At 53.6% G+C, this 24,095-nt stretch overlaps 1 protein-coding gene across 2 annotated transcripts; it reads right to left on the bottom strand.

The window, feature by feature from the left end:
* Window positions 1–279: 279 nt before the first annotated feature.
* Window positions 280–23,568, bottom strand: NUP160 (nucleoporin 160). Of its 2 annotated transcripts, XM_040066279.2 has the most exons (35): window positions 23,366–23,568; window positions 23,029–23,239; window positions 21,994–22,216; window positions 21,832–21,910; window positions 20,766–20,880; window positions 19,934–20,092; window positions 18,982–19,059; window positions 18,362–18,459; window positions 17,686–17,770; window positions 17,385–17,453; window positions 16,663–16,746; window positions 16,055–16,225; window positions 15,871–15,970; window positions 14,567–14,732; window positions 13,903–14,018; window positions 13,644–13,804; window positions 12,412–12,545; window positions 12,070–12,140; window positions 10,445–10,604; window positions 9,911–9,980; window positions 7,213–7,311; window positions 6,860–6,979; window positions 6,061–6,156; window positions 5,870–5,964; window positions 5,164–5,260; window positions 4,965–5,070; window positions 4,686–4,846; window positions 4,105–4,165; window positions 2,905–3,015; window positions 1,836–1,959; window positions 1,543–1,644; window positions 1,188–1,329; window positions 913–1,038; window positions 734–838; window positions 280–646 (listed from the first exon to the last, which is right to left on the bottom strand). In XM_040066279.2, exons 1-35 carry the CDS (start codon window positions 23,566–23,568, stop codon window positions 560–562), a joined length of 4,185 nt encoding a protein of 1,394 aa, XP_039922213.1. In that variant the 3' UTR covers window positions 280–559. The 2 variants fall into 2 exon arrangements, 1 of the variants encoding a protein (XP_039922213.1); XR_005701206.1 differs by lacking the exons at window positions 280–646; window positions 734–838; window positions 913–1,038; ... (1 more) ...; window positions 1,543–1,644; window positions 1,836–1,959 and adding an exon at window positions 3,659–3,766.
* Window positions 23,569–24,095: the final 527 nt, after the last annotated feature.

The following is a 24,095-nucleotide window of genomic DNA, read 5'->3' as shown; positions in this document are numbered from 1 at the left end:
GCCCTGTGCTGCCCTCCAGGGGCGTGGTCCTACGCTATCCTGTAACACAATCCGATAGTTCTCCCTGGGGGCTATAGCTCCTTATTATCCTATACCCCCTTCCCTTGAACATCCCTCGAGCTATATCCACTGGGCATATAGCTGCATCCTTCCCCGCGGCCCTAAAACCCCATCCTGTCTTGTATTCCAGCCCTACAGGGCAAGGGCAGTATGGGGATGACCCCTGGAGAGGAGCACCACAGTTCCCGCTTTTCCCACCAAGTCCTCCTTATGCACGCCTGAAATAACACTTCCATTTTATTAAAGTCGATCCAAAAAACATACCAATAAATAAAAGAAATTCCCAAAAGTTCCATGTCTGGAGGAGGCAGAGAGCAAGGGGGTGTCACGGCCACACACACCCCCCAGCTCTGTCGCTCATCCACTGCCCGCAAAAGGGACAGCGAGGGGACATGCCCATCGGCGCTCCACCTCCCTCCACTGGATCCTCATGGAAAAACAATGGGTAAAACCAGCACCGCGGGGTGGGACGGTGACACTCCTGGGGATGTCACCTGGACTAGGGCCGGCAGTACAGGCGCTCCATGGTGGCCACGCTGACCTTCTGCTGGTAGTCCTCCATCTTGTCGTTTAGCTTCTCGTAGAGCTGCGAGAGGCGAGGAGTCAGGAGGGATCCCACCCTGTCCCCCCACCCATCCCAGCCCATCCCGCTGTGTGGGAGCTCGGTACCCACCACGACGCTGTTCTCGCTGGCGCTGCTCTCCCGCAGCGCCTGCAGCAGCTGGTCGATGGCAGTGTAGGGAAGCCACATCGTGGGGGACGCCGGGGACAGAGGCACCTGGAACGGACAGGAACCCTCACATCGTGTCCCTGAGGAAGATCCCGCCACATCCCAACAGCGGGTGAGCTCACCTCGATCCCAAAATACTGGTGCCCTTTGCCCAGCACGGCGTCCACGTACTCCAGGACCAAATCCACGGCCTCCTCCAGCAGGTCGTAGTTCAGGTACAGGCGCAGCAGCTCAGCAGCGTCCACTTCCTGCCAGGAAGAGGGAAACTCAGCCAGGGAATGTGACCAGGCTGACAGAACCTGCTCTGGCAGGCGTCCATTGGAGTGAGGGTGATCTGGCAGCTCTGGGACAGCTGGAATTCTGGGGTTTTTGGGGACAGCTATCTCCCTGTTCTCACCTTGTAGCTGTTAATGAGCCAGTTGGGCAGAGGGATCCCGTGTGCCAGGAGCTTGTTGATGACGCAGCGATGGTACAGGCTGTTCTGGGAGGGGTAACGCTCCAAGTAGGATGACAGCAGCCTCCAGGCTTCATCTGTGGCACTGCAAGGAAACAATTCCCCATGGAACACATGCCAGCAGCTCCTGCCCCATCTGTGTGCTCCAGGTGATGTGGGGACAGGGTGGAAGCACAGCTCTCCCCACATCCTGTGCCCACAGTTCTGGCCTAAGGGATTTTAAGGATCCGTGACCCTCTGTATTCACACAGAGCTCCTCCCTCCAGATCCTCCTCCTGAACTGTGGAGATAAACCTACCTGGACTCCTTGGTGGTGACCAGAGCCGAGAGCTGGTTTGCTGCCAGCCAGTCCCAGGCCTTTGCCTGTGCCGCTTCCCCTCCCAGCTGGAGCTTGATGCACCTGCACGACCAAAAGCCATGAGAAGGGAGGGTCCCTTCAGAACCCAGCCCCTCCCCACCGATATCAAAGCCACCCTTTGCAGGACTATTCCCAATGAACAACCCAGCTGGACTGCCAGGGAGAGAGCCTGAGCCCCTGCATCCCTCCATCCAGCCCTGCATCCCCTGAGGTGGGAGGGCACCCGGACCTACTTGAAGGTCAGGCCCTCAAAGATGGGCGTCAAGGGCAGCTTGAAGGTTTGGCACAGCGTGATGGCCGAGTCGAAGAGCCCGGCCCGGACCAGCAGAGACACCGTTTCCTCAGGCGTGGAGTTGCCTGAAGGGGAGGAAGAGCAGGTAAAGCCTCCCTGAGTAACACCTCAGTGCTCACCAGGGCCTGGCCCTGTGTTCTTCACAGAGAGATGCAGCAGCAGGGCGCCAACAGCCTCCAACACCCTGCAGCAGTACTCCTCAATCCATGGCTGGAGGCCTTCCTGGCTTCCAGAGCATCCCATGAGCCCAGGAGCTACCCCTGAAGGGACTAGACAGAGCAGCTGTGACCCACAGAGCTGTCCCTGATGGAGAGGAACTGGAGAGGGACACAGGTAGCAATACCCGACAGGCAAATGCTGCTGCTGTTTATAATCATTGAATTGTTAAGGCTGGAAAAAGATCCCCAAGATCATTGAGGTTAGGGAGGGGACTGTATCCAAGCAAACAACGCATCAGCTCTGCCAGAACAGAAACTGTGGCACTTGGCTCCCTGCGTCACCACTGTGCCCTCAAAGCAGCTGTTCCATCTTTTCCCTGCAATCCCGCACTGGGAAGTCACCTCCCCCTGACATTTAGAGGGGAAAGATCTGGACACGTTGTGTAACTTGTACCACAGGTACTAAAAGACTCCAGGTGAGAGAGTTTTACCTTCCTGCTTCCCAGAAAGGAACAACTCTCACAACATTTTAGCAGCATTCCACAAAGCAGGAGTGTCCAGGAAAATTAATTTTTTAGCAATTAAAAAGGTTGGATTTGATGATCTTGGAGGTCTTTTCCAACCTTAATAATTCTATGCTTCCATGATTCCCAAAATGCCTTTTTCTGTCCCAACTCAGCCCCACTGCAGACCCCCAGAGCTTGGAAAAGCCAAAAAAAGGTGGAAAAGTTAAAATTGGTTCTCCTGATGAAGTCAGTGGCTGGATTTCGTAGCAGGGATAGGAATCTGATGGTCCCCAGCAGCTTCTGGATTTGCCTCAGGGAGGGGACAGCGTGGCTGAACAGCCCTCACCTGCCACTGCTGCTGCCGACACGTCGTGCTCCACCAGGGTCAGCCGGATCCGTGCCAGCAGACATTCCCTCTCCAAATCCTCCAGCTCCAGGATCTCGATCTGGCGAGTGGCTGGAACAGATGGATACTGGGCTCTCAGTACTTCAAAAAGGGCTCTTTTGGCACTGTGCAGAACGTCGTGGAATCACGGAATGGAAGGGACCTTAAAACTCATCCACTTCCATGAGCAGGGACATCTTCCACTAGACCAGGTTGCTCCAAGCCCTGTCCGACCTGACTTTGGATACTGCCAGGGACGGGGCAGCCACAGCTTCTCTGGGCAACCTGTGCTGGTTGCACCCTCCCAGGGAAGAATTTCTTCCCAACATTCCATCTAGTCCCTCCCTCTGTCAGTGTGAAGCCATTCCCTCTTGTCCTGGCACTCCATGCCTTGTCCAGCTCTCTTGGGAGACTCCGAAGACACTGAAGAGGTTCCAAGGTCTCCCTGGAGCCCTTGAAAAAGCATCTCTACATCCCTCTGCCATCCTAAGAGGATTCGTACCCCAAAAAGCACCAGAAGAATGATCAGGATTTGCTGACTCTTCCCTGCTCCCTTGACTGTGCTTATGTCCTTGATACCATCCCCCTGCTCCTTCTCCAGATGTTAGATAATATTTGGGAACAGCTGCTGCTTTGCCTGCCAGGCACACACCACAAAAAAAAAAAAACCAACAAAAAATCCTCTTCAGAAAAAGCAGGTTTAAAAATACCTGACCTTAAATCTTCCTTCTGGAACACTGAGGATAACCTGATCCCACATCCTGGGCTGTGGCAGACACAGGCGGAGCTTATTCCTGACAGGATTTCCAAGGGCACAAACAGCCTTGAACAATTAGAAATTGCCTCAAAAAGCTGACTTTGTTTTAAATGACTTCCACATTACTTTAAAGTTACTTCCACTAAAAAAAAGAGTACTATCAAGGAATCAAGCTGTTAGGAGCAGGCACAGGAGCTCCTTGGGGAATAGCTGTTCCCTTGGGGAAAGTGCTGTACTCTTTGGGGAACAGTGGCGACGTGTTGCAACTGGGAGACACTGGGAGAGTTAATGAGCTTAAAATCCCACAAATTATTGATCTGGTGGAGGCAGGATCTGCCCTGAGCCATCTCCCAGCTCACATGGGAGCTGCAGAGGCACGGGAAGGACCAGGACTGGACACTTACTGGGAACAGCCATGCACTCCCCATCGTGGCTCCTCTTCGGGGACGCTCCGGGGCGCTCGTACTTGCAGGAAAAAGCAGAAAGAGGTTTTATACCCACCTGGTTTCTGAAGGATAGATCACTGACAGGATAAATCCCAACAAGAGCTCTCCATTTCAAGCCTTGATTTGGAGCAGGGAAGCTGTGCAGCCCCTTGGGAACTCAGGTTACTTCATCCCCAGCTATCAGGAACATCAGGATCAGGTGACCAGGCTGCAGCCTGAGCCCTGACTGGGATTTGAAACACAACCCCCATTACACTAACTCTCCTCTGGACTGGTATTCCAGCTGTTCACACTCCCCAAAACATTTGCTGTCTCCAACACAAGGTGATATACTCCCCTTTCTATCCACCAGCCCAGTCTCAAAAGTTACCCAGCTTCCCCGCTTCCCTGAAAAGAGGGGAATGGCACAAAGGTGATGGACAGGATGGATGAGCAGGGCAAGACAGTCGGCCACGAGCAGCAGATTAAGACGCCCAACGTCTCTGTTGCCATCAGAAAGGATTTTGGAAGCTCCTTTCCACGAAGTCCAGCATCCTTACCACAGCTCCAGAGGCTGGCTGCACGATCCAGGCGTATTCCGGGCGGATCAACCGCAGGCAGTTAATGGCAGCCAGGAAACAATTCCCCTGTTTCTGGAGCCCACGGAGCGTCCTCACCTCCCTGCCCAGCCGCATGCCGTACTCAAACATCACTGTCCCAGCTGAAAGCAGGGAAAAGCGCGTCAGCCTCCAGCCTGGAGAGGCCACGCACCTGGCAGGGGCAGGGAAAGGGTGTCCCAGGCGGGTGGGCAGGTACAAGGCGCCCATCCCAAGCTTTACCTTTCCGGTAGTTGTGCCGGTACACGTGGAAGGCGTAGAGCAGCTCGTAGTAGTTGTGAGTCATCAGATCCACGGCCCGAGCGTGGGACTCGATGATCCCAACGACCTGCAGCACATGGAGGCTCCGGTGGGTCCATAATCCCTTTAAAGGGAAGGCTGTGCCCCTCCCCACCGAGCCGTGATCCCAGCGCAGGATTACCTCATTGTGCAGGTTCACGTAAGGGAATTCCACCAGGTCCTGGAGCTGGGAGCGCTCGCAGAGAACCACCACTAGCTGGCGTAGGCAGTCCAGCTGCCTGCAGAGGGAAGCAGGAATAAACCCAGGAGCAGGAACAAACATGGGATTTAAGCCACAAACAACCACTTTGTGACATCTGCTTCCGGATGAGCTCGGCAGGTTTTTTTCCCTGGCTTAGAACCAACTTAAACCTTCAAGTTTCTCCTGTGCTGGAAGCAGAGATTCTCTGGAGAGGCTTCTCAGGAGGGCAGCCTCCCTCCCTGAATCGGTCAAAAAGTATTCCTATTTCTCCCCTGTTATTCCAACATTTTTCTCTGCTAGGATAAAGCTTTCTCCACCCAGCTCACTTTTCACACTGAAAACTCAACACTAAACCTTTTCTTTATTAAACAAAACCAACTTGGCTCCTACAGCCTTTTAAACACAGAATGCTACACATGATCCTTCAGTCTCTTCCCTGGTTTTTTTCCCTCCCATTTTCCTCTTTTGAGAGGGTGCCAGTAGCAGGTGTCCTTCAGACGAACATCCGAAAATGAACTCTACCTTTTTAAACCCACCTCTACACATTAACTTAACACAGCGGTCATGCCCTCTCCTAAAGTGTCCTTTTCCTTTCAGTTTCATGGAAAAATGGGACCATTGGCCTTCAAAAAAGGCTGTCACCTACCTGCCTGGATCCGGGTTTTGCGTTAAGGCCACGTAGGCTTCGCTATTGTGCCCCAAATCCAAGTGATGCTTGAAGATGCAGGTCCTCAAAGTAGCCTGAAAACAGCGCAAGTCAGTTATAAAAACCAGCAAGAAATTCCTGTGGAAGAGGTTTCCTGAAGGAGGAGCTTGCTGGGAAAGAAGTGTCTGTACCTGGCTTCTCCAGTCATCTGCTGATTCCATGATGGCCAGGGTGGCCAGCTCGATGACCAGCTCCGGCAAACCCAGCATCTCCAACAAGCGAAGGACCTGGGGGAGGAGAACACTCCACTAAAGAGCCGGCAGGAGGGGTTTTGTTGGTTTATTTTAGGAGCTGTTCTTGCCCCTGAAGATTTTTAAGGGATTAGACTTTAAAAGGGAGCATTTGGGTAAATCGCAGGGATCTGGATGAAATCCCAGCAGAACAGGACCAGGTTACAGCTTCTCTGGAGGATGCACCACTGTGCATGGGGGATCTTTGAAGCTTTTCAGCATTAATGATTAGTTTTCTGGATCCTCAAGCCAGGGGATCCCTCAGCAAAGGCCCAGCTCCAGGCTTGCAGCCTGCCTGAACCACGGCATTATGCAGAAGAAAGATCCTATCTCAGTTTAAACATATTAATTTTAATTTGCCTCAGAGCTTAGTAACCTTTGCCTCAGGCAGCATCTTACAACGAGCCTGGACACGTCTGGCCTCTGCTTCCAGCAGCTGGATCTCATCCTGCCTTTTTTCTGCTGGATAACAAAGTCCTTGGCTATTAGGAAACCAACAGGTGGAAAGTACCTGAATTTCACACACTCAGCTTGTCATTACCCCCAAACAAGGTAAAGGAAGTACAGGTACAGACGTTCCACAGTCCAAAAGCTAAGTCTTCTGAGGTTCAAGTCACTTCCCTCAAAGCCAGGGATCGAGCAGGAATTCCCTCTCCGGTGTGGCAGGACTTGGTGCCAGTTTACCTGCTCAGGACCGTACCTTGTTGTAGTACTGCAGGCGTGGCGTGGAGACCACCTCACCCTCCTCGGGCTGGATCAGCCTGTCCAGGAACTCTTCTCTTCCCACCTCAGAGGCAGCTTGGCAGAAGCAATCCAAAGCCTGGAAGCAGACCTGGAATCAGCTCGCCGTCCCCTCAGGTGACTTATCCACCTGCTGCAGAGGTGAGGGGACAACACTGCCTGTCCCAAGCTTGTGAGATCTTCCCAAGAGCAGATGGCACCATGTCGCTCCAATCCCATCCCTTCCCAAAGGAGGCAGAACTTGGGAAGGATTTTTCCTGTGCATCTCCTCCCTCTCAAAGGAAGAAGTTTCAGATCCTGGGAAGGCCTCACCTTGTGCCCTTCACCCATGACAAGGTAGCACCTGCCCATCATGAAGCAGCAGGAGCCCATGTTCACGTGGCACCATGGCTGCAGTAGTCGGATGTATTCCTGCGGGAGACAAGGAATGGGAGTTTGGATTCAGGTCGGTGCCAGCTTGTGATCTGCAGGCACCCAGGACCAGCAAGTTTTTGGTGGCCCCTTTAGTTATTGTGATCAGACAATTCCTGCTTCTCCAGCTCGAGGGCTGGTCTTTCCAGCCCCAAAGTGCCTTTGATGCTGATCATGAAATCCTGGAATGGTTTGGGTTGGAAGGGACCCCTTAAGCCCATCCACACCCATGTCCCTGTGAAAGGCAGGGACAATTTCCACTATCCCCAGTTGCTCCAAGCCCTGTCCAGCTGGCTTTGGACCCTTCCAAGGATGAGGCAGCCACAGCTTCTTGGAGCAACCTGTGCCAGGGCCTTAGCAACCCTGAGGAAGCATTTTTTTCCCAATATTCCATCTAGCTCTGCTCTCTCTCAGTATGAAGCCATTCCCTCCTGTCCTGTCAGTTTGGTTCTTGTGCAAAGCCCCCCTCCAGCTCTCTTGGAGCGCCTTTAGGCACTGGAAGAGGCTCCCAGGAAACCTTGGAGCCTTCCCTTCTCCAGAGCAGAGCTGCTCCAGCCCTGTAAGAAGGAAGATATCCCCATCATGCTTCAGGGAAAAAACTGCTCTAAACAGCTCCAGTGTCTGAATGAAGCACCTCAGAAACAGCTCCTACATCCTGTTGCAGGGAACAGCAGGAGAAATGCGGAGGGCAGAGCGAAGGCTGCAGTACAGTGGGCAAGGCGGGTGCTAGAAGGGGAATACCTGTGCAGGAGAGAGGGCCAGCAGGCAAGGAAGCACAGGGATTACAGCATGTGGGAGGGAGTGCCGGTGGCACCAAGGGCACAGATAAAGAGAGAGATGACGAGCCTGGGCCTGTGCCAGCACAGCATCCTCGTCATCCTTGGAGAAGCAGCCACGTCCTGCTAGCAGGACCGTGGGACTCAACAGGAGCTGGGAGGAGAAATGAGGACTTGGAAATCAAGTGACCTCTACAGGTGCACAAACCACAAGCACCTCTTGCCTCACCTCTCCTGGCCACGAGTCCTCTCAAAACCACGTGGCGACGCATCCGGAGCTCGGATTGACTGCCTGGATTAGCGGCTACAAGGGATAAATCCTGCTCCAGCATGTCACACACGGAGAGGTTTGGCCCGTGTCCCAGGCCTCTGCTTTGTCACCAGACCGTCCCCGTGACCGCCTGCTCCTTGCAAGGAGCTTTCTGTACCCCCACAGTTCAGGTCACCATGCTCACAGCAAAGCTGCTGTTATCTCCCCGGGGTCAAGGCACTTAATCCAAGTTTTCGTGACCGACTGGGATCAGCGAGAGGAACAGAAGGCAGTGGGGAGGAGGAGGAGCTGGGCTCTGTGGAGATAAAAGCCTGGAGGAGACAAAAGCGAGGCGAAAGAAATGCGAGGAGATTCAAAAGCCTGCACACACATGCCAGGAGGGAGAAGATGCTGCTCCAAAAGCTCTGAAGAATTGAAATTCTTCTCTCAGATCTTCTCAGCAGCAACACAAAAGGAAGCAGTTCAGCCCCCAGGTATGAGGGGCTGGGAGGATAAAAGGTTCTGCTGAAAACCAGGTCGTCACTAACAGCCTGCCTGGCCCTGGTGCCTCCAGGAATGCCCAGACAGGGATAAAGCATCACGTGGAGCTGCAGACAAGGAATTGTGCGGGTCAGAACTCGAGCACAAGCAACTCCAGCTGCCAAGAGCACAGGGAGAGAGGTGGAGGAACAGTGATCTAAAATACAGCGGTCTAAAACTCCTGGAAACCAGGAGTTCACCGTCCCCCCTGCTACTGGGATGCCGGGAGCAGCCAGGGATGGAATGATGACAGGTGTTCCTCACACTGTTTTTCACTAATGAGGATATTTAATAGATGAGCCCTTTCTGGGCTGAAGAAATCCTTCTGAACCCATGGGCAATCATGGGCAAAGGTGGTACAGGAAAGGCTGTGGACCAACAAGCTCCAGGATTGCTGGGATATTTAAACAGGCTCTGCAAAGACGTCTCAGGAGCGTGGTGTCACGCGGTCTGACAAGCCCTGGGAGAATAAACTCCTCCATGGAAAGGGAACAGCAGCATAAACCTGAGTATCTGGATGCTCTTGAAAACAGATGAAAGAGAAAATGCAGAAGATTATTGCCCCTTGGCAGGGGAGTGGAAGGAGATGAGCTTTAAGGTCCTTTCCAACCCAAACTGCTCCGGGAATCCATGATCTGAAATCACTCCCCATCAAACACTCTGCAGCATTGTCTCAGCTAAGAGAGCAGTGATTGGGGGGTGTGGTTTTTAACCAAAACAGGGGAGATTTACATCGGATATTGGGAAGAATTTTTTCCCTCTGAGGGTGGGGACACCGTGGCAAGGGCTGCCCAGAGATTCTGTGGTTGCCCCATCCCTGGCAGTGTCCAAGGCCAGGCTGGACAGGGCTTAGAGCAACCTGGTCTAAAGGAAGGTGTCCCTGCCCATGGAACTGAATGAGCTCTGAAGTCCCTTCCAACCCAAACCGTCCCAGGACTTCATGACGAGGGGAAAGCAGAACTCCAGCACCTGGAAAGATTATGTTTTGGGGAGTTTTCCGGCACCTGTGAGAGGGCTGGCACGATGCACTCACCTGGAGCTGGGTGTACTGACAGCTTCCCATCAGGCACTCCGGGAAGAGGAAGCTGGGATTGCTGGGCCATCTGAGCAGAGGTTAAGGAACACAGGAGAATCCAGTCTGGAGAGCTTGGAGAACCACTCTGGAAGCCAACATGCCTCTCATGCTCCGTTTGTGGGGGGAAAGGAGAGAAGATTAAGCTGCTCTTTATACAAATCATTATTCTGTAATAAGATTTATCCATATTAGCACAAAATCACCAGTACATCTAATCCCCAACTCCTGTTACGCTTCCAAATCCCCCAGCATCCTGCCCCACCAAGTCAAGTAGTGAGAGCTCAGGGGCTTAAAGTCAAAATCTCAAATCCTTTATCGTGCACCTAAACAGGATGAAATCTGCAAAATCTTGAATAAATCCCATAAATCCCATTTAACGCCAACAACCTCACTGCTTCAGGAGGCTTGTCTTGGAAATTTTGGGGGTGGAAAACTGATTTTCCACCTGAAACTGAGGCGGCTCAGCGGCAACGGATTCACAGCCAAGGATACAGGAGAGGCAGAAAATCAGCCACTATTGAGGTGATAAGGTGGGGCCAGTTCAAGCTTGTCTCAGCCAAAGAGGTGTTTGGTTGCAGGAAGAGTCGGGATATGATGTGTTTTCTGGCCACTTCCTGAAAGAAGAGCTCCACGATTGTTTGAGGGCCGGACACTAAAAGTACAAGTTGAAGGAACAGTTGAGCAGAGAGCCTGCAGCAGAGATCCCGGGTTTTCCACCCTGTCCTGTGCTCATCAGCCCAAACTGCACAGATGAAGTCAGGGCAAACCAAAAGCACGTTCCACACTCCAGCTTGTTGGTTTTGGATTTCTCCTGCCGTCTGGTTAAGTCAGAGGGAGCAGCAGGAGATCAAAGTGCCCCATCCTGCAGTGTTTATTAACCGCAGCTCAATTAAAACACACAAAAAAAGGGCTCTGCTCCCTCTCCACTTGTTATTCCCAGCCCAGCTGCAGCTTTCCAGCACGACAGGGCTGAGGGAGTGCTGAGCTGGCTGTTCCATTCCCTCCCTCCTCATTCCAGCCCCACCCCAAAATCCCCCCTTACTGTTCCCAACGCCTCTCCCTGAGCTGCCACCTCCTTCCCTAAGTTTCACATATTATTCCCCAAAGAACAGTGGCCAAACAGGACTTTCCTCACGAGCCAGCCAAGAAATAGCCCACGACAGCGGCACACACAAAGGATGCTTTCAACCTCCCTGACATTTCCAGCTGCCCCCTGCACCCAGACTCTCCACCGGGGAGAGCTGGGGCTCGGATGATCACCGGTGTCAGAAAGTGGAGGAAGCTCTTTCCCAGCTCACACGTGGCACTGCTGCCTGCTTGTCCCAGATTTCCCCAGCTCCCTCTGAAGTGTCTCAGCCTCCAAGTGCTGACTAGTCACAGCAGGCTCTTACCTGCATGTTTCCTTCCCATCCCTGTTCACCTCCTCCCTCTGGAACCACTTCAAGGCCCACATTTCCCTAATTAGGCTGCCTTATATTCTCCCAATAAAAAATTAACCCAAAAGTTACATCTTTGCAGCAAAACTTTAAAAACTTGAACCAAATATCAGCTGCAACGTTTTGGGGATGTTATTTCCACATTTTCAAACACGTTTTGAGCGAGTACTTCTACATTTTCATGCCTCCCTGAGCTGGTGTTCCTGGTTGCTGTAGGGTAAAGGCTGGAGAACAGGACAGGTTGGATGGAGCAGGTTGCTCTGAGACACTCCAGCTAGTGGAAGGTATCCCTGCCACGGCAGGGGGTGGAACTGGATGAGCTTTAAGGTCTTTCCAACCCAAGCCATTCCAGGATTCTGTGACAGACCTGGTCTGAGCTACTACAGCCACTAAAGTACACGAGGGGTAAGTTTGGCTGATGCTGCCAGGGTCATAATAAAAATTTTTCTCTGAGTGACGTATTCCCACCCTTCTCAGGCTGAGAGTAAAATCCGAGTTCAATGCTCCAAGATCCTTTGTTTTGTTTTTTTTTTTGTGGACAGCCTGACAAACATCCCCACTTAAATTCAGGGTCATTCAACCACACAGTCCATTAGCTCCCTGCATAAAGCACTTCCCTCAGGTGGCAGAGACGGGCTTAAATAACAGAAAGGGAGAGTTGATGATCCGTGGACACCTTACCCAGTTTGTGTGGTGTCACAGCCGTGGTGTCTGCTAACTCCAACACGGAGAGATGCTGCAGATTAGATTCCCTGGGGAAGAAAGGAGCCATCAGTGACGAGACAACAAAACGCCTCCCGCTTTAATTGCGCTCATTGTTCAACTCCCACGGAGCGCAGAGCAGCGAGGCCTCGCAGGGCGGATTTAGCACCAGGCAGAGTCAGCTCAGAACATGGAAGGCAAGAAGATCCTCCCCGGCGCTCCTGGAGTGATGCTCCCACAGCAACCACCTGCTTTCCACACCAGGAAGGGCATTTCAGGTGGATTAAGGAGGAAGCAAAGCCAGGCCAGGCAGAGACTTACAGCGTGTCCATAGGGACGTCGGAGGCCAGGCACTGGCTCGCCCACCGGATCAGGAAGTAAGACAGCAGCAGGGGAGAGGTGCGGTGCAGCAAGTCCTGATGGGACTGGAAGAGCTGTCCCCCTCCCAAAACCATCTGCAAGGAAAGCACAGAGCTTGGCACACTTGGAGCAACGGCGGGACAAGGGCAACCAGAGAGGTTTGGGTCAGGCCCAGCTTCTGTGAACCCCAAGGTGCTCAACAGCCCAGCAGGAACTCAGCCCTCCGAGGGAACCAGCAGGACTCTTGTCCCACCTCTGGAATTGTTCAAGGACAGATTGGAAAGTGCTTGGAGAAAGCTGGCCTAGTGGCAAAAATTCCAGCCTTGGAATTAAACAGTCTTTACGGTCCCTCCCAACCCAAAGCATTTGAGGATTGTTGCTCCTGAAATCACGGCTTTGCTGCAGAGGGCACCTCAGGATCTCCGTAAGCTCCAGCAAAGAGCACCAGTCACAGGAGATGAAACAACCCGAGCTTTTGAAGGACACGGGTACCTCAAGGTGGGAAAGCAGCAGCTCACGTGCCTCATGGTCTGGGAGAGCCCAGCTCCAGAGGGCACCTTGCAATGCACCTTAAGCGCTACCAGGACAACCTTATCCAGGAAAAAGGGGTTTATTTTCAACCAGGAAACTCCCGGCCATTTCTAAGTAAATAATATTGGTTTAAACAAAGCTGTCCTTGTCTGGGGACTTGTTTTGCATCCCTGTGTCCATCCAAGGCAGCAGCAGCAGCACGCCTCACGTGGCCTCAGACCTGATGGGACAGACCCAGACCAGTCCATCCCACCACTCCAAACACCGGGAGCGTTTGCTCTGGCTGGAGCAGCTTCCAAGGGGCTCAAACTATAGCCTTGGAGGGTGCTGCCAGAGAATGGAGCTGCCACGGGTGCCCAGAAAGGGACAGGAGATAGCCGGGAGAGCTGCCTATGTGCTGAATCACACAGGAGGCTGGAATCCATGCCCTCCTCCCACAAATACAGCTTGGCTTCCTGCTTCCTGGATGTTCATCGAGGAATAAAGGCAATTAGGCTGCTTTGCTTAGGAAGACAAAAGCAGCTGGAGGAGCGAGCGGGACCCGCCCAAGCCTCGGGCTATTCCAACAGTCCGTGGGAGCAGACAGAGCTCCGCCCTGCGCCACCGGCATTCCCAAGCGCCAGCCAGGAGCAGGCAGCAGCGCCGCGGGGGGCTGCACTCACGGGATCTCCGAGGCGCAGCAGGAGCTGCTGGAGGATGAGCAGGTCCCGGCAGAGGAGGAAGCGCACGGTGCAGATCTTGGCCACCCCTCCGCACACCACGTGCGCCGCGGTGCCGCTGCCGAACAGCTGGGACAGGCTCATGCGCAGCGCCAGCTGAGGAGCTGCGGGGGGGAAAACCACCCAGGTGAGGCAGGAGCCACAAAGGCAGGGAAAATTCCCAGGGTAAGGACACATTCCGGCGTTTCCCAGAAGCTTTCACCTCTTTCCATGTCAGCATCTGTCTCATAGTCCATCTCTCGGATGAGCATTCCAATGGCATGGATGGGGTTCCTGATCTCCTGCAGTTTGCTGTGGATATCCTCCATCACATTTTCCCTGCAAAATCAGAAATATCTTCATCATGATGAAAGGCAGCCTGAGGTTCCAACTGAAGAGGGCTCCCTTACACTCCCTTCCAGCGAGGATCAGTATCTGATCAGCCTGGGCATTCCTAACCGGAATCCTTGGCTGGCCTGTGAGTTTTATTACAGCGCCTGCAGCGACCAGTCTATTTATTCCACTCCCTCAGGCTACCAGGAAATAACAGCCAGATAGCTGGCATTCCACAAGGAAATTTCGATTTCGGGTTAGCACAGGAACCACACAGGATGACACGGTCTGACCAAGGCTCTGACCTCTCCCTACTGTCTCCAGGCACTTCTTTCCACACCTAACAGGAATTTGTCCCTCTTCTGCTCTCCAGGTTGTGGATGGAAGACCCTGCCAACGACACCAAACCACGGTCCCCATCCCTGGAAAAGCCTCCTGGGGCACAGGGCAAGGAGCCCATGCGTTTCAAATGCCCTTGGATGTCAAGCAAGGACGGTTCTGGACAATCCCAGCTCAGCCACCCTGAGAAGCTTCTGGAAAACACATCTCCTTACGTGTCATTAGCTATCAAGTCCTCCAGGATCTGCTCTGCAGCCTTTTCTGGAGGCTGGAGGCGGGAGCAAGCCATTTCCATGATGAATGCCATTTCCATGGAAATTGATTCTCCGATCAGGCGAAGGCACTGGACAAGACAGACAACATCACGAGACATCTCCAAATCTGCAATGAAAGAATCTAACTGTGTATTTTCCAAGAGATTTCCAAGGGAAGTTGGGAAGACCATGCAAAAGCCAGTTAGTTCAGCTCCCATCAACAGTAACAGCAGACTGATCCCATTTCCCTGCACAAAACCTTCCCCAATAACAATGAGGCTAAATCAAAGCTCAGGAGTTGACAAGGGAAAGATCTGGGCTTTATTATTCGGAAAATAAAAAAATGACGCAACAATAAAAAAATTAAATTCCCTCCAAGGGATCTTTTCCAGCCACAGGTGGAAAGAAAATAATTAGTGCAAAAAAATACATATCCTGGAAAAAAAAAATAGCTCAGCTCGGCTCTGCAATCCTTTATGGGTGAGATTTTAAATTAAATCCCATTTTTTGAGACTGTGACTGTCTAAAACAGCCAGGGCAGGAACTGCTGGGGCTCCCAAATCCAGCCCAGGCCTCCAGCTTTCCTTCTCTCTGCTCCACAAAAAGCTCAACCAAACGGATGACGATCCTGCTTTATAAAAATATATAAAAATCACTCAGGCATGAAAGTGGAGCTTAGGTAACATTTTCCGTTGCCTTTTTCTTGGTGAAACGGCATTCCAGGGCCAGCAAAGCACAGAGGGCACTGTGGTGACAATATTAATGACATGTTTTCCATACTCTGGCATTCACTTCCCGGAGACAAGGAACAGCACGGCCCCTTCTCCCCAGCTGATGTGAAAACATCTCACAAATCCTGGAATGGTTTGGGTTGCAATGGACCTTAAAGCCCATCCAGTCCCACGCCCTGCCATGGGCAGGGACAACCTTCCACTATCCCAGACCGCTCCAAACCCTTGTCCTTGGCACTGGACACTTCCAGGGATGAGGCAGCCACAGCTTCTCTGGGCACCCGTGCCAGGGCGTCCCCACCCTCACAGGGAAGAATTTCATCCAACCCAAACAATTCCATGATTCTACTGGCAGCCTTGACGCTATTTTCTAATTGCCAGTGTGAGCACGACTGCAAGTTTCACAAAGTAACTATCCCTGCAAAGCCAAAATAAAACCATCTCCACCCAACTGTGGATCAGGAGCTCTTCAAGGGCTCTCTGTGGAAGCTCCCACATCTCTGACAGGAGGGAAGAAACTCCGAGTATTCTCACCTTCAAAGATGGCAGCGTCATCCTCGGTCAGGAGGTGCTCGTTGGAGAGGAGATAGAGATGATCAACCAAGGAGCAGGGCACGAGGAAGGACACGGAGCCCTGAGAGGTGAGGAGAAAGTCCTTGAGCTTCCCAAATCCTCTAGAGAAACTCGGTCAGGGAATCTCACCCCCACCCAGCCTCACCTTCTTTAGCAGGCACACCATGCTGGTGTAGGGGTTCAGGTGCAAGGCCAGGGGCCGGGAAAGAGCTTCCTGGTACTGCAGGCAGCAGGCGTAGAACTTGGACCAGAATTCCACCTGCAGCTGCCAAAACTCCTCTGGGGAGCACTCGTACTCCGTCACACTGCCCTGGAACTGGCGGGAGCAGAACAAGGCGATCAGTAAGAGCGGAGCGGAACAAGAAGAGGATGAAACAAGAGAAGTTCAGACCCAAAAAGAACACAGGGATCTCTCAGGTAGGGCCCCTAGTAATTGTTATTTGGATTATTTGATCACTATTTTGGATTCTCTTCCAAAATGATGAGCAACCGCTCTGCAGGGTGGCAGTCTGGGTGCCGTGTGATGGGTGACCAAAGTGCCCACAGGGAGCAGAGACAGAACAACCAGGATTCCAAAAACGCAAGAGGGAAAGGAAATCCCAGGCAGGAAGGACGAAGCCTTGCAACTCTAAAAAAGTTACATCGTTCCCTTTGGAGAAATAAAGGATGAACAAAGGCGTGGGGTCACTTGGCGTCTAAAACATCACGACACCCAGGTACAACACGATATCCTGGAAGGAAAATCCATCTCACCTCGTTTTCCACGGCTAAGGTGACCGCTTTCCTTAACTCATCCCAGGTCAGATCCATGTGCCTCTCAGTTCCTTGAGAAAAGATCTGCAAAGCAGCACAGGAAACTTGGATTTTAAGGCAAAATAAAAGTCTTACCAAGGGTTCAAGCAGCACTGGGTGAGGTAAAGCAGGACAAGAGCATCAGCCAGCACTTTGTGGGATGGAAGTATTAAAAGAAAGGGCTGGATGCTAAATTTGGGATACATGGATGCGCAGCCCTGTGCAGCCACCACACCTCAAAGGATTTAAAACCCGTGCGATGTGGCACTTGGGGACATGGGTTAGTGGTGCTCTTGGCCGTGCTGGAGTGAACCTTCAGATTCCACCATCTCAGAGAGCTTTTCTGACCTTAGCAATTCCACGATTCCATGACATAACCTGACTAACAGCACCACAACGGGGCGCTGAGTCCCCATTCTCCTGGCTAAATCAGCAGGAATGAAAAACAACCTCAGCAACTCGCTGTGCTATCCAAGGGGGAAAAAACCCAATTATCTGTAGTCCAGGCTCCACCTCCAGCTGCGGGCACACAGCAGCTGCAGTGCAGCCCAGCAGCCACCAACCCACTCCAGGGATTCCCAAAGAAAACATGCCTTGGCAAGAGCTCTAAGGAATCCTGATGCCTCACATCCAAAGGGGCTAAGAGGATGAACAGAGAGCATCCCAAATTCCCTCTCGCCTACCTGCAAAGCCTTCTGGATAGCCGCATTACTGAACCGGCCCGGCGTGAAGAGATATTCCAAGTAAATTTCCTGCAAGAAGATCACAATTTAAGGAAGCTCAACAGCGAGTAGAACATTTAGGCTGCTGTTTCTGGTCTTTCCTCCCATTCTCAAGGTCATCCCCTGGATCAGTGTTTCTGTCCACACCCTGCTCCCATCTGGGACCAAAAATGGCTTCCTGCACGCTCCTGACTTTGTTTATTCCCACTTTCTCTCCTGAGTGACCTTGATATTTTTTGGTGCTGTCCTACAGCTGGCTCACCCTGGGGTCCTGATCCTGTCGGACCGTCACTTCCTCCTCAGGGAGAGGCTGCACAAACACCTGGTTCCACTGGCCTGCGACATTCCTGGAAGGAAACAAACCTGGAATCAGCTTGGCATCCACCTGACCCAAACCTGCGGCTTTCATCAGCAAAAACAGCCCTCTGGGTGTGGAAACAGGAGGTCTGCGCAGTGACAAGGGACAGCTTTGGGCAGGAGAGGTTAACTCAGGCATTCCTAGCCATAAACTGGCGGAACAGGTGGGAATCCCATTTAAATCAACATTCTGCCCATCCCACAAGCTCGCAAGCAACTCTCAGACCAGTAGCTTATTTTCCTAAAATTTGCATGCTCAGAGTATTTTTCACCCACTGTTCAACTCCCTGGCTCTGCACCAACCCACCCTCTCAGCTTTATATTCAGGGATGATCCTTTCCAATCACCATCTCCCCAAAACATGTTTTTTTTTCCTGGAAGGGACCATCTGGATGTTTTGAAAGGAGCTGTGGAGAAGCACAACGCTCCCTCTGCCACGCTCAAACTCCACTTTCAGCAATCCTGCTGCCTGGCTTTTTACATTTTCCCTGTTCCGGCAGCCCGAGTATAAATCTCTTAAGTTGAGGAGCTCTGTCCGGGTTTTCCTGCAGTTATCCCAGTGACCCATGCCCAAAACTCACTGCTCAAAGTTGATGTATTTCACGACAGTCTGGTTCTCCTCGTTGTGCCACAGCGCCCAGATCTCGGCTGAGGTTAAGGCAAAGTCAACCAGAGTCTCCTAGGAAAGAGGGAAAGAGACCATTTCCTTTTTTATCCCCAAATTAGAGCACAGCAGAAAAAGGTGGGTATTTGACAACAGCAAAACATTCCCTTGTGGAATTTAACAGGCTCTGGGAATTGTGCAGCCTGGAAAAGAAGGCGGCTTTGGGGTGAACAGATTTGCCCCTTCCAGTACCTGAAAGAAACCTCCAAGAAAGATGGAGAGGGAGTCTGGACAAGGGGGGGTGGCTCTAAACTGAAAAAGAGGGGATTCAGATGGGATATTGGGAAGCAGTTGTTCCCTGGGAGGGTGCAGAGGTTGCCCAGAGAAGCTGTGGCTGCCCCATCCCTGAAAGTGTCCAAGGCCAGGCTGGACAGGGCTTGGAGCACCCGGGATACTGGAAGGTGTCCCTGCCCACGGCAGGAGGTTGGAACAAGATGAGCTTTCAGGGGTTCCTTCCAATCCAACCATCCTATGTCCCTATGATTTAAATCCCAAAGTCCAGGCCTCTCCCTGCTGGGGGCCAGCCCCAGCTCTCACCTGGGAGGAGAACAGGGAGGAGATGTGGTCAAGGCTGTAGCGGTTGCTCTCAGTGCTCACCAGCTGGAAGACACAAAACTACAAACGCACCTCCATAAATCACTTCCTGAAGGACTAAACCAACACATCTCCCAGGGCGTTCTCATCATTCCAGTCCATCTCCCTGCCCGGTGCTAGGGGTAACAGAACGCAGAGGACAAGAGGGGTGAGCTGAGCACACCACTGGACCCTCTGGACAGACATCCTGGCTTCACCCTCCTCCCCAAGGACACTCATCCCTGCCTGGACCCGAAGGACTCCCGGGTCTTTCCAAACGCTAAACCTGAAAAACTGTTAAGACCACCACACCCGGCACTGCCAGTGACCTCAAGATGTGGGAAAAGAGGGAGACTAAGGTGGGAAAGCCCCAGTTCCCCAGCTGCAAGCCCAGCTCTGCGTGTTCTTCCCAGAGCAGAGCACAGCACTCGTGGGACAGCAGGACTCATGTTACACGCTCTCGTTCCGTGTGGGAATTCCCTGGAGAAAGGGATAAGCTGTCCAACAGATGAGCCTGGTTTGTGCCGTCATTCCCGTCTTGCTAAATTTATCGTTCGCCACAAAAAAGCTCTCCCCAAGTCGCAGAAGCACCCACACACTCCCAGGAGCCTGGAGTAAACACACCATCAGCATTTCCATGCTTTTAGCTCCTTTTGGACCTTGCCTTTTCCCACGGAGCAGGAGGTAAACAAGTGAACTAGCCCTCACGGTTCAGCTCAGTCACACAGGGAATTCTCCTCCCGGGGCTCGGGCACACATATCCCGCAATGTTGTGAGGGGAGAAACGTTTATTTAGAAATCACCGACCCCTCCAGAGGGTCCCACGTGAAACTTTTCCCTATTTCTTGTCTTCCAAACCCAAGTCCTAGGGGAACGACTCCTCTTCCCGCAGCCTGAAGAGCACGCGGCTCCATACCTGCCCTCGCTTGGGAGCGTGCATGTAGACTCCCAGGTAAAGGCCCAGGGACTGGGAGAAGGCCAGGCGCAGGCGGTGCCCGGTGCCGGCCGCCAGCCGCAGGTCCCTGCTGACCGGCATGAATTCCAGCAGATCCGCCACCATCAGGCACATCTGATCCTGCAAACAGCCAAAATATCAGGAGGGCGGCTCGGGAAACCCTCTGGATTGAGGAACTGCTCGTCTCCCTCCTCTCCTTCCCCTTCCAGATGCCACCCGCCCAGAATTTTCCACAATGAATGTTAATTAAGGCTCCGTACGTTTACCTGAACCACTCCTTGGCTTCTCCCAGCTCACCTGGGCCCCCTTCCCACCAATCCCACGGGCTGCCGGAGCCCAGGCACGCAGGGTAGAGCTTCGCCTCCCTCCCACGGCACATTCCAGTGCCACTGAGCCGTGAAAGCACCGTGCTGCTCCATTAGCTTCGGCACTCAATAGCCGGAGCAAGAGGCTTTTATTAACTTCTTGTTGACAAAGACACTTTCATTACTGCTGAAAGCAGGAGAAAATCCATTTGGGATGGCTCCTCAGGCCTCAAAGCGCTCCTGCCCGCCTTCCCAAACGCTCCAGTAGGTCTGGAAACAACCCTTATGCCAGGAATGAGGCCGGGCAGGAAACCCCTCGCTTCACAGACACTGCTACAAACACACACCACGACTGTTCTCACATACTGTCCCAAATCCCGGCGTGGAGAAGCCACAGCCACAATTCAATGGGAGACAGACCCATGCCAAGCACTCAGCCGTGATTCCTTGGGCTCCATTCTGCTTCCCCAAACCCAGGCTCTGCTCACCTTGTAGGACCACATCCGGAGCTTATGGTCCTGGCAGAGGGCGAAGAGGAAGGCGTCATGATCCAGGCAGTGCACGGAGAGGCTGACGGGCACATCCGAGGGGCCGCCCTCGCCTCTGGAAAATCGGGGGTTACATCAGCACCTTCAAAGAAAATTCCCCATCCCTGGAAATGTCCAAACCCATCCTGGACTCTGGTCTAGTGAAGGTGCCCCTGCCCTAGGCACGGGGTGGGACTGGATGAGCTTTAAGGCCCCTTCCAACTCAAACCATTCCAGGATTTCCTGATTCTAAAATCACGGCAGGGGCACAGATCCAAGGCAGTGGGGGTTCCACCGTCGTGCTTAAATCCAAATAAACCGGTGGGTGAGATCAGGAGAAAGGAATCTTTCAGCATCCACCACACCAGTGTCACCCAGCTCTCCACTTGCTCTGGTGGAACTGAAGCACATTCCCACTTCCCCATCCCCAGCCTGGTACTTGCAGAACACAGGCAAAGGATCCAGAGGGGAAAAAAGGATCCAAGCAGATCGCAGCACAGATCCTGCCAGCCCCTAACAAGGATCCAAGAAGCCATGAGAAAGGATCCTGCCAGCCCCCAGGCAACAGCCCTCGATGGTCAAAATCACTCAGGGCATCAAGGGACTCGCTCCCAATCCCAAGAAAAAGGCCCCAGGATTCAGCTGTGTACTCTAAGCCACCCTAACGATCCCAACCCACCACAGAGCATCCATGTGATCCCCACGTAACCTCTGGCCGTCAGGAACGCGCCTGGCTCCTCAGCACTAGGGCACAGTAATCCCTAATCCATGCTGGCTGCGAGCCACATCCTGGGCAAATCCTTGGAGGCCAATTACTAGAGAACATATTCACAGACACATGGAATCAGCAGGACCCTGCTAATCCAGCATTCCGCTCCCAGCTTCCGTATCCTGATAGCTCCTGTGACCCCGTTAACCTTTTCTGGGTGGAGTATTTATAGGTGCCTGTGTGGCTCGAGCTAAAAATTCCAGGTGAGGGGATGCAAGAGCCAAAATTAGCCCCGTTCATCCGTCTCCAGGCATTCACCTGATGGCAGTGGGCATCCAGCCTGTGAGGAAACGCTGCACCACCGAGCTCTGCTTCAATTCCACGACAGAAACGCTTCCTTCAAAAGCAAAAGGAAAATCAAAACTGAACATGAAACGGAATCCCAAGGTGGGAGAGGGGGTCATAGCGCCCGATCCTTACCCGGCGCATCGGGGGGAGGCAGCTTAAGGACAAAGATCCCTCCCGAGGCAGAGGGAAGGGCGAAGAGAGCCTCCCCCTCGCTGCTCAGCCAGGCTGCCGAGGCCACGGAGTTGGGAGCCAGCCCCGGCACGCTGGGAATCACGTAGTAATTGGAGGGATCCCTGATGTGGATTTTGCTGATATCTGTAAACACGGACTGCACTTGGCTCTCCGTTATCAGCTCCTGGGGGGGAAATAGGAGAAAACAGCCTCAAGTTGTGCCAAGGGAGGTTTAGGTTGGATAGGAGGGAAAACTCCTGCATGGAAGGAGGTATCAGGCATTGGAACAGGCTCTGGTAGCGGAGTTCCCTTGGGGACATGGGTGGCCTTGCCAATGCTGGGGAATTGGCTGGACTCTGTGATCCTAGAGGATTCCATAAAACATCCAATCCTGAGCACGCATATCTAAGGCACAGGAAAGAAAAAAAACACCAGATACTGATGGAAGGGCAACTGCCTCCTTGATAAAAAGGATTTTTCCGGTAAAAAATCCCTGGGATAGCCCACAGAAAACCGCTGGTGACAAATCCCAGGAAGAGCAGCTCTGCCACAACACAGGGTCATCCTCTGGGAAAGCTTTCCAGAGCCCTAAAAGCAGAAGAGAAGCTCTCCAAGAGGAGAGAAGAGCCTGGTAAGAAGCAGGCACAAGAGGAAAAGTCAGAGGAAGTGGAGAGAACCATGGAATCCTGCAATGTTTCAGCCAGAAGAGACCTTAAAAACCCTGCCTAGGAACCATGTGCCACACGAAATACATATTCCAACCCGGACAAAATCAGCCTAGAGCCTTCTCAGATGAGGAAAAAACAAGAAAGACAACCCAGCCAGGAAGGGCTCTGGAAAAGCCGAGGCTCATTCCCAGCAGCAGCTCAACTCCAGCGTCGCCACAATCCACATGACACAAGCTGGACACCCGGGCAGTTCCTGAGCAAAACACGGCTAAATCCCCCAAACCTTGGGTCACCTGCCCCGGCCCCCGGCGGCAGTCCCGGCACTCACGCTGCGGTAGAGGCGGGCGGGGTGCGGGAGCAGCAGCCGGTGCACCGTCTGCGCCGTGACCAGGAGCACCACCAGGTGACTCTGCACCTCGCACAGGTGGATCCCGCCCGGCAGGAACGGGCAGCCCTGGATCCGCAGCCGCACGGCGTTGTTCAGCAGGTTCACGTCCAGGGACTCTTCCACCAGCTCCACCGCGTCCCCCGACGTGCTCCTGCGGGAACAGAGGGGCAGACGTGAGGATGATGTGAGGGACAGGAGGGTCTCAGCAGGGCGAGCAGGGAGAGGCGTGGATGACGAGGGTCTAAGCGAGGCAAGGCGGACGGGGGCGTGCACTCACCATCGCACCCAGCGATTCCTGGTGGCGGCCCCGAGCTGCGCGCTCTCCTGGTAGCAGAAGCCGCCGGCGCTGTCGCTGTAGCGCCCGGCGGGGAGCGGGGCGACGCCGGGGGGCACGAAGAGCAGCTCCTGCGGGGGCCGCGGCGGGGCCCGGCCGGCCGCGCTCAGCTCGAGGCAGCTCCGCGCCGCCAGAGCCGCCGCCATCTTAAGCCGCCGCGTTCCCGCCTCGGCCGCGCGGGGCACGACGGGAAGGGGAGGGAGCGGGGCGCCCCCTGGCGGGCGGGAGGACGGGGGCAAGAGAGGAAGCGGGGGGAAAGGGTCTGGGGAGAGGGATCTGGGATGGAGACGTGGGAAGGGGACTGTGGGGAGGGGAGAACGGGGAGAAGGTGTGGGGAGGAAGAGGAAGGGCTACAGAGAGAGTGGATGTGGGGAGGAGGTAAAGGGGATTTGGGGGAAGGGTTTGAGGAGGGTCTGTGGACTTTGGGGCAGGACATTGGAGGACAGGACAGGCGGTCTGGTTCAATGGGGGCGTGTGCCCTCAGCAGCACCCACACTGCCAGCTCCCGATACCCACCTGTGCCCACACCTCATCCCGGCGAGGCAGCCACAGCCACAGCCACCTCCCCGCACATGTCCAGCACACTGGCAGAACACATACTGGTGAGGGCAGCGAGGGCAGCGAGGACCCCACCATCCCATGGATGCCACGCGTTCCCCACAACACCACGCAG

Source organism: Hirundo rustica, chromosome 6 (genome assembly GCF_015227805.2).
Source record: "Hirundo rustica isolate bHirRus1 chromosome 6, bHirRus1.pri.v3, whole genome shotgun sequence".
NCBI classification, from domain to species: Eukaryota; Metazoa; Chordata; class Aves; order Passeriformes; family Hirundinidae; genus Hirundo; species Hirundo rustica.
The sequence above is the reverse complement of the archived record's forward strand: the minus strand, read 5'-3'. Positions and strand labels throughout refer to the sequence as shown.

Coding starts and splice junctions, on each gene's coding strand:
- NUP160 (XM_040066279.2), bottom strand. CDS start 23,568: ATGGCGGCGGCTCTGGCGGCGCGGAGCTGCCTCGAGCTGAGCGCGGCC. Junction 23,240..23,365: donor AGGAATCGCTGGGTGCGATG/GTGAGTGCACGC, acceptor CTGTTCCCGCAG/GAGCACGTCGGGGGACGCGG. Junction 14,733..15,870: donor TGACGCTGCCATCTTTGAAG/GTGAGAATACTC, acceptor CTTTCATTGCAG/ATTTGGAGATGTCTCGTGAT.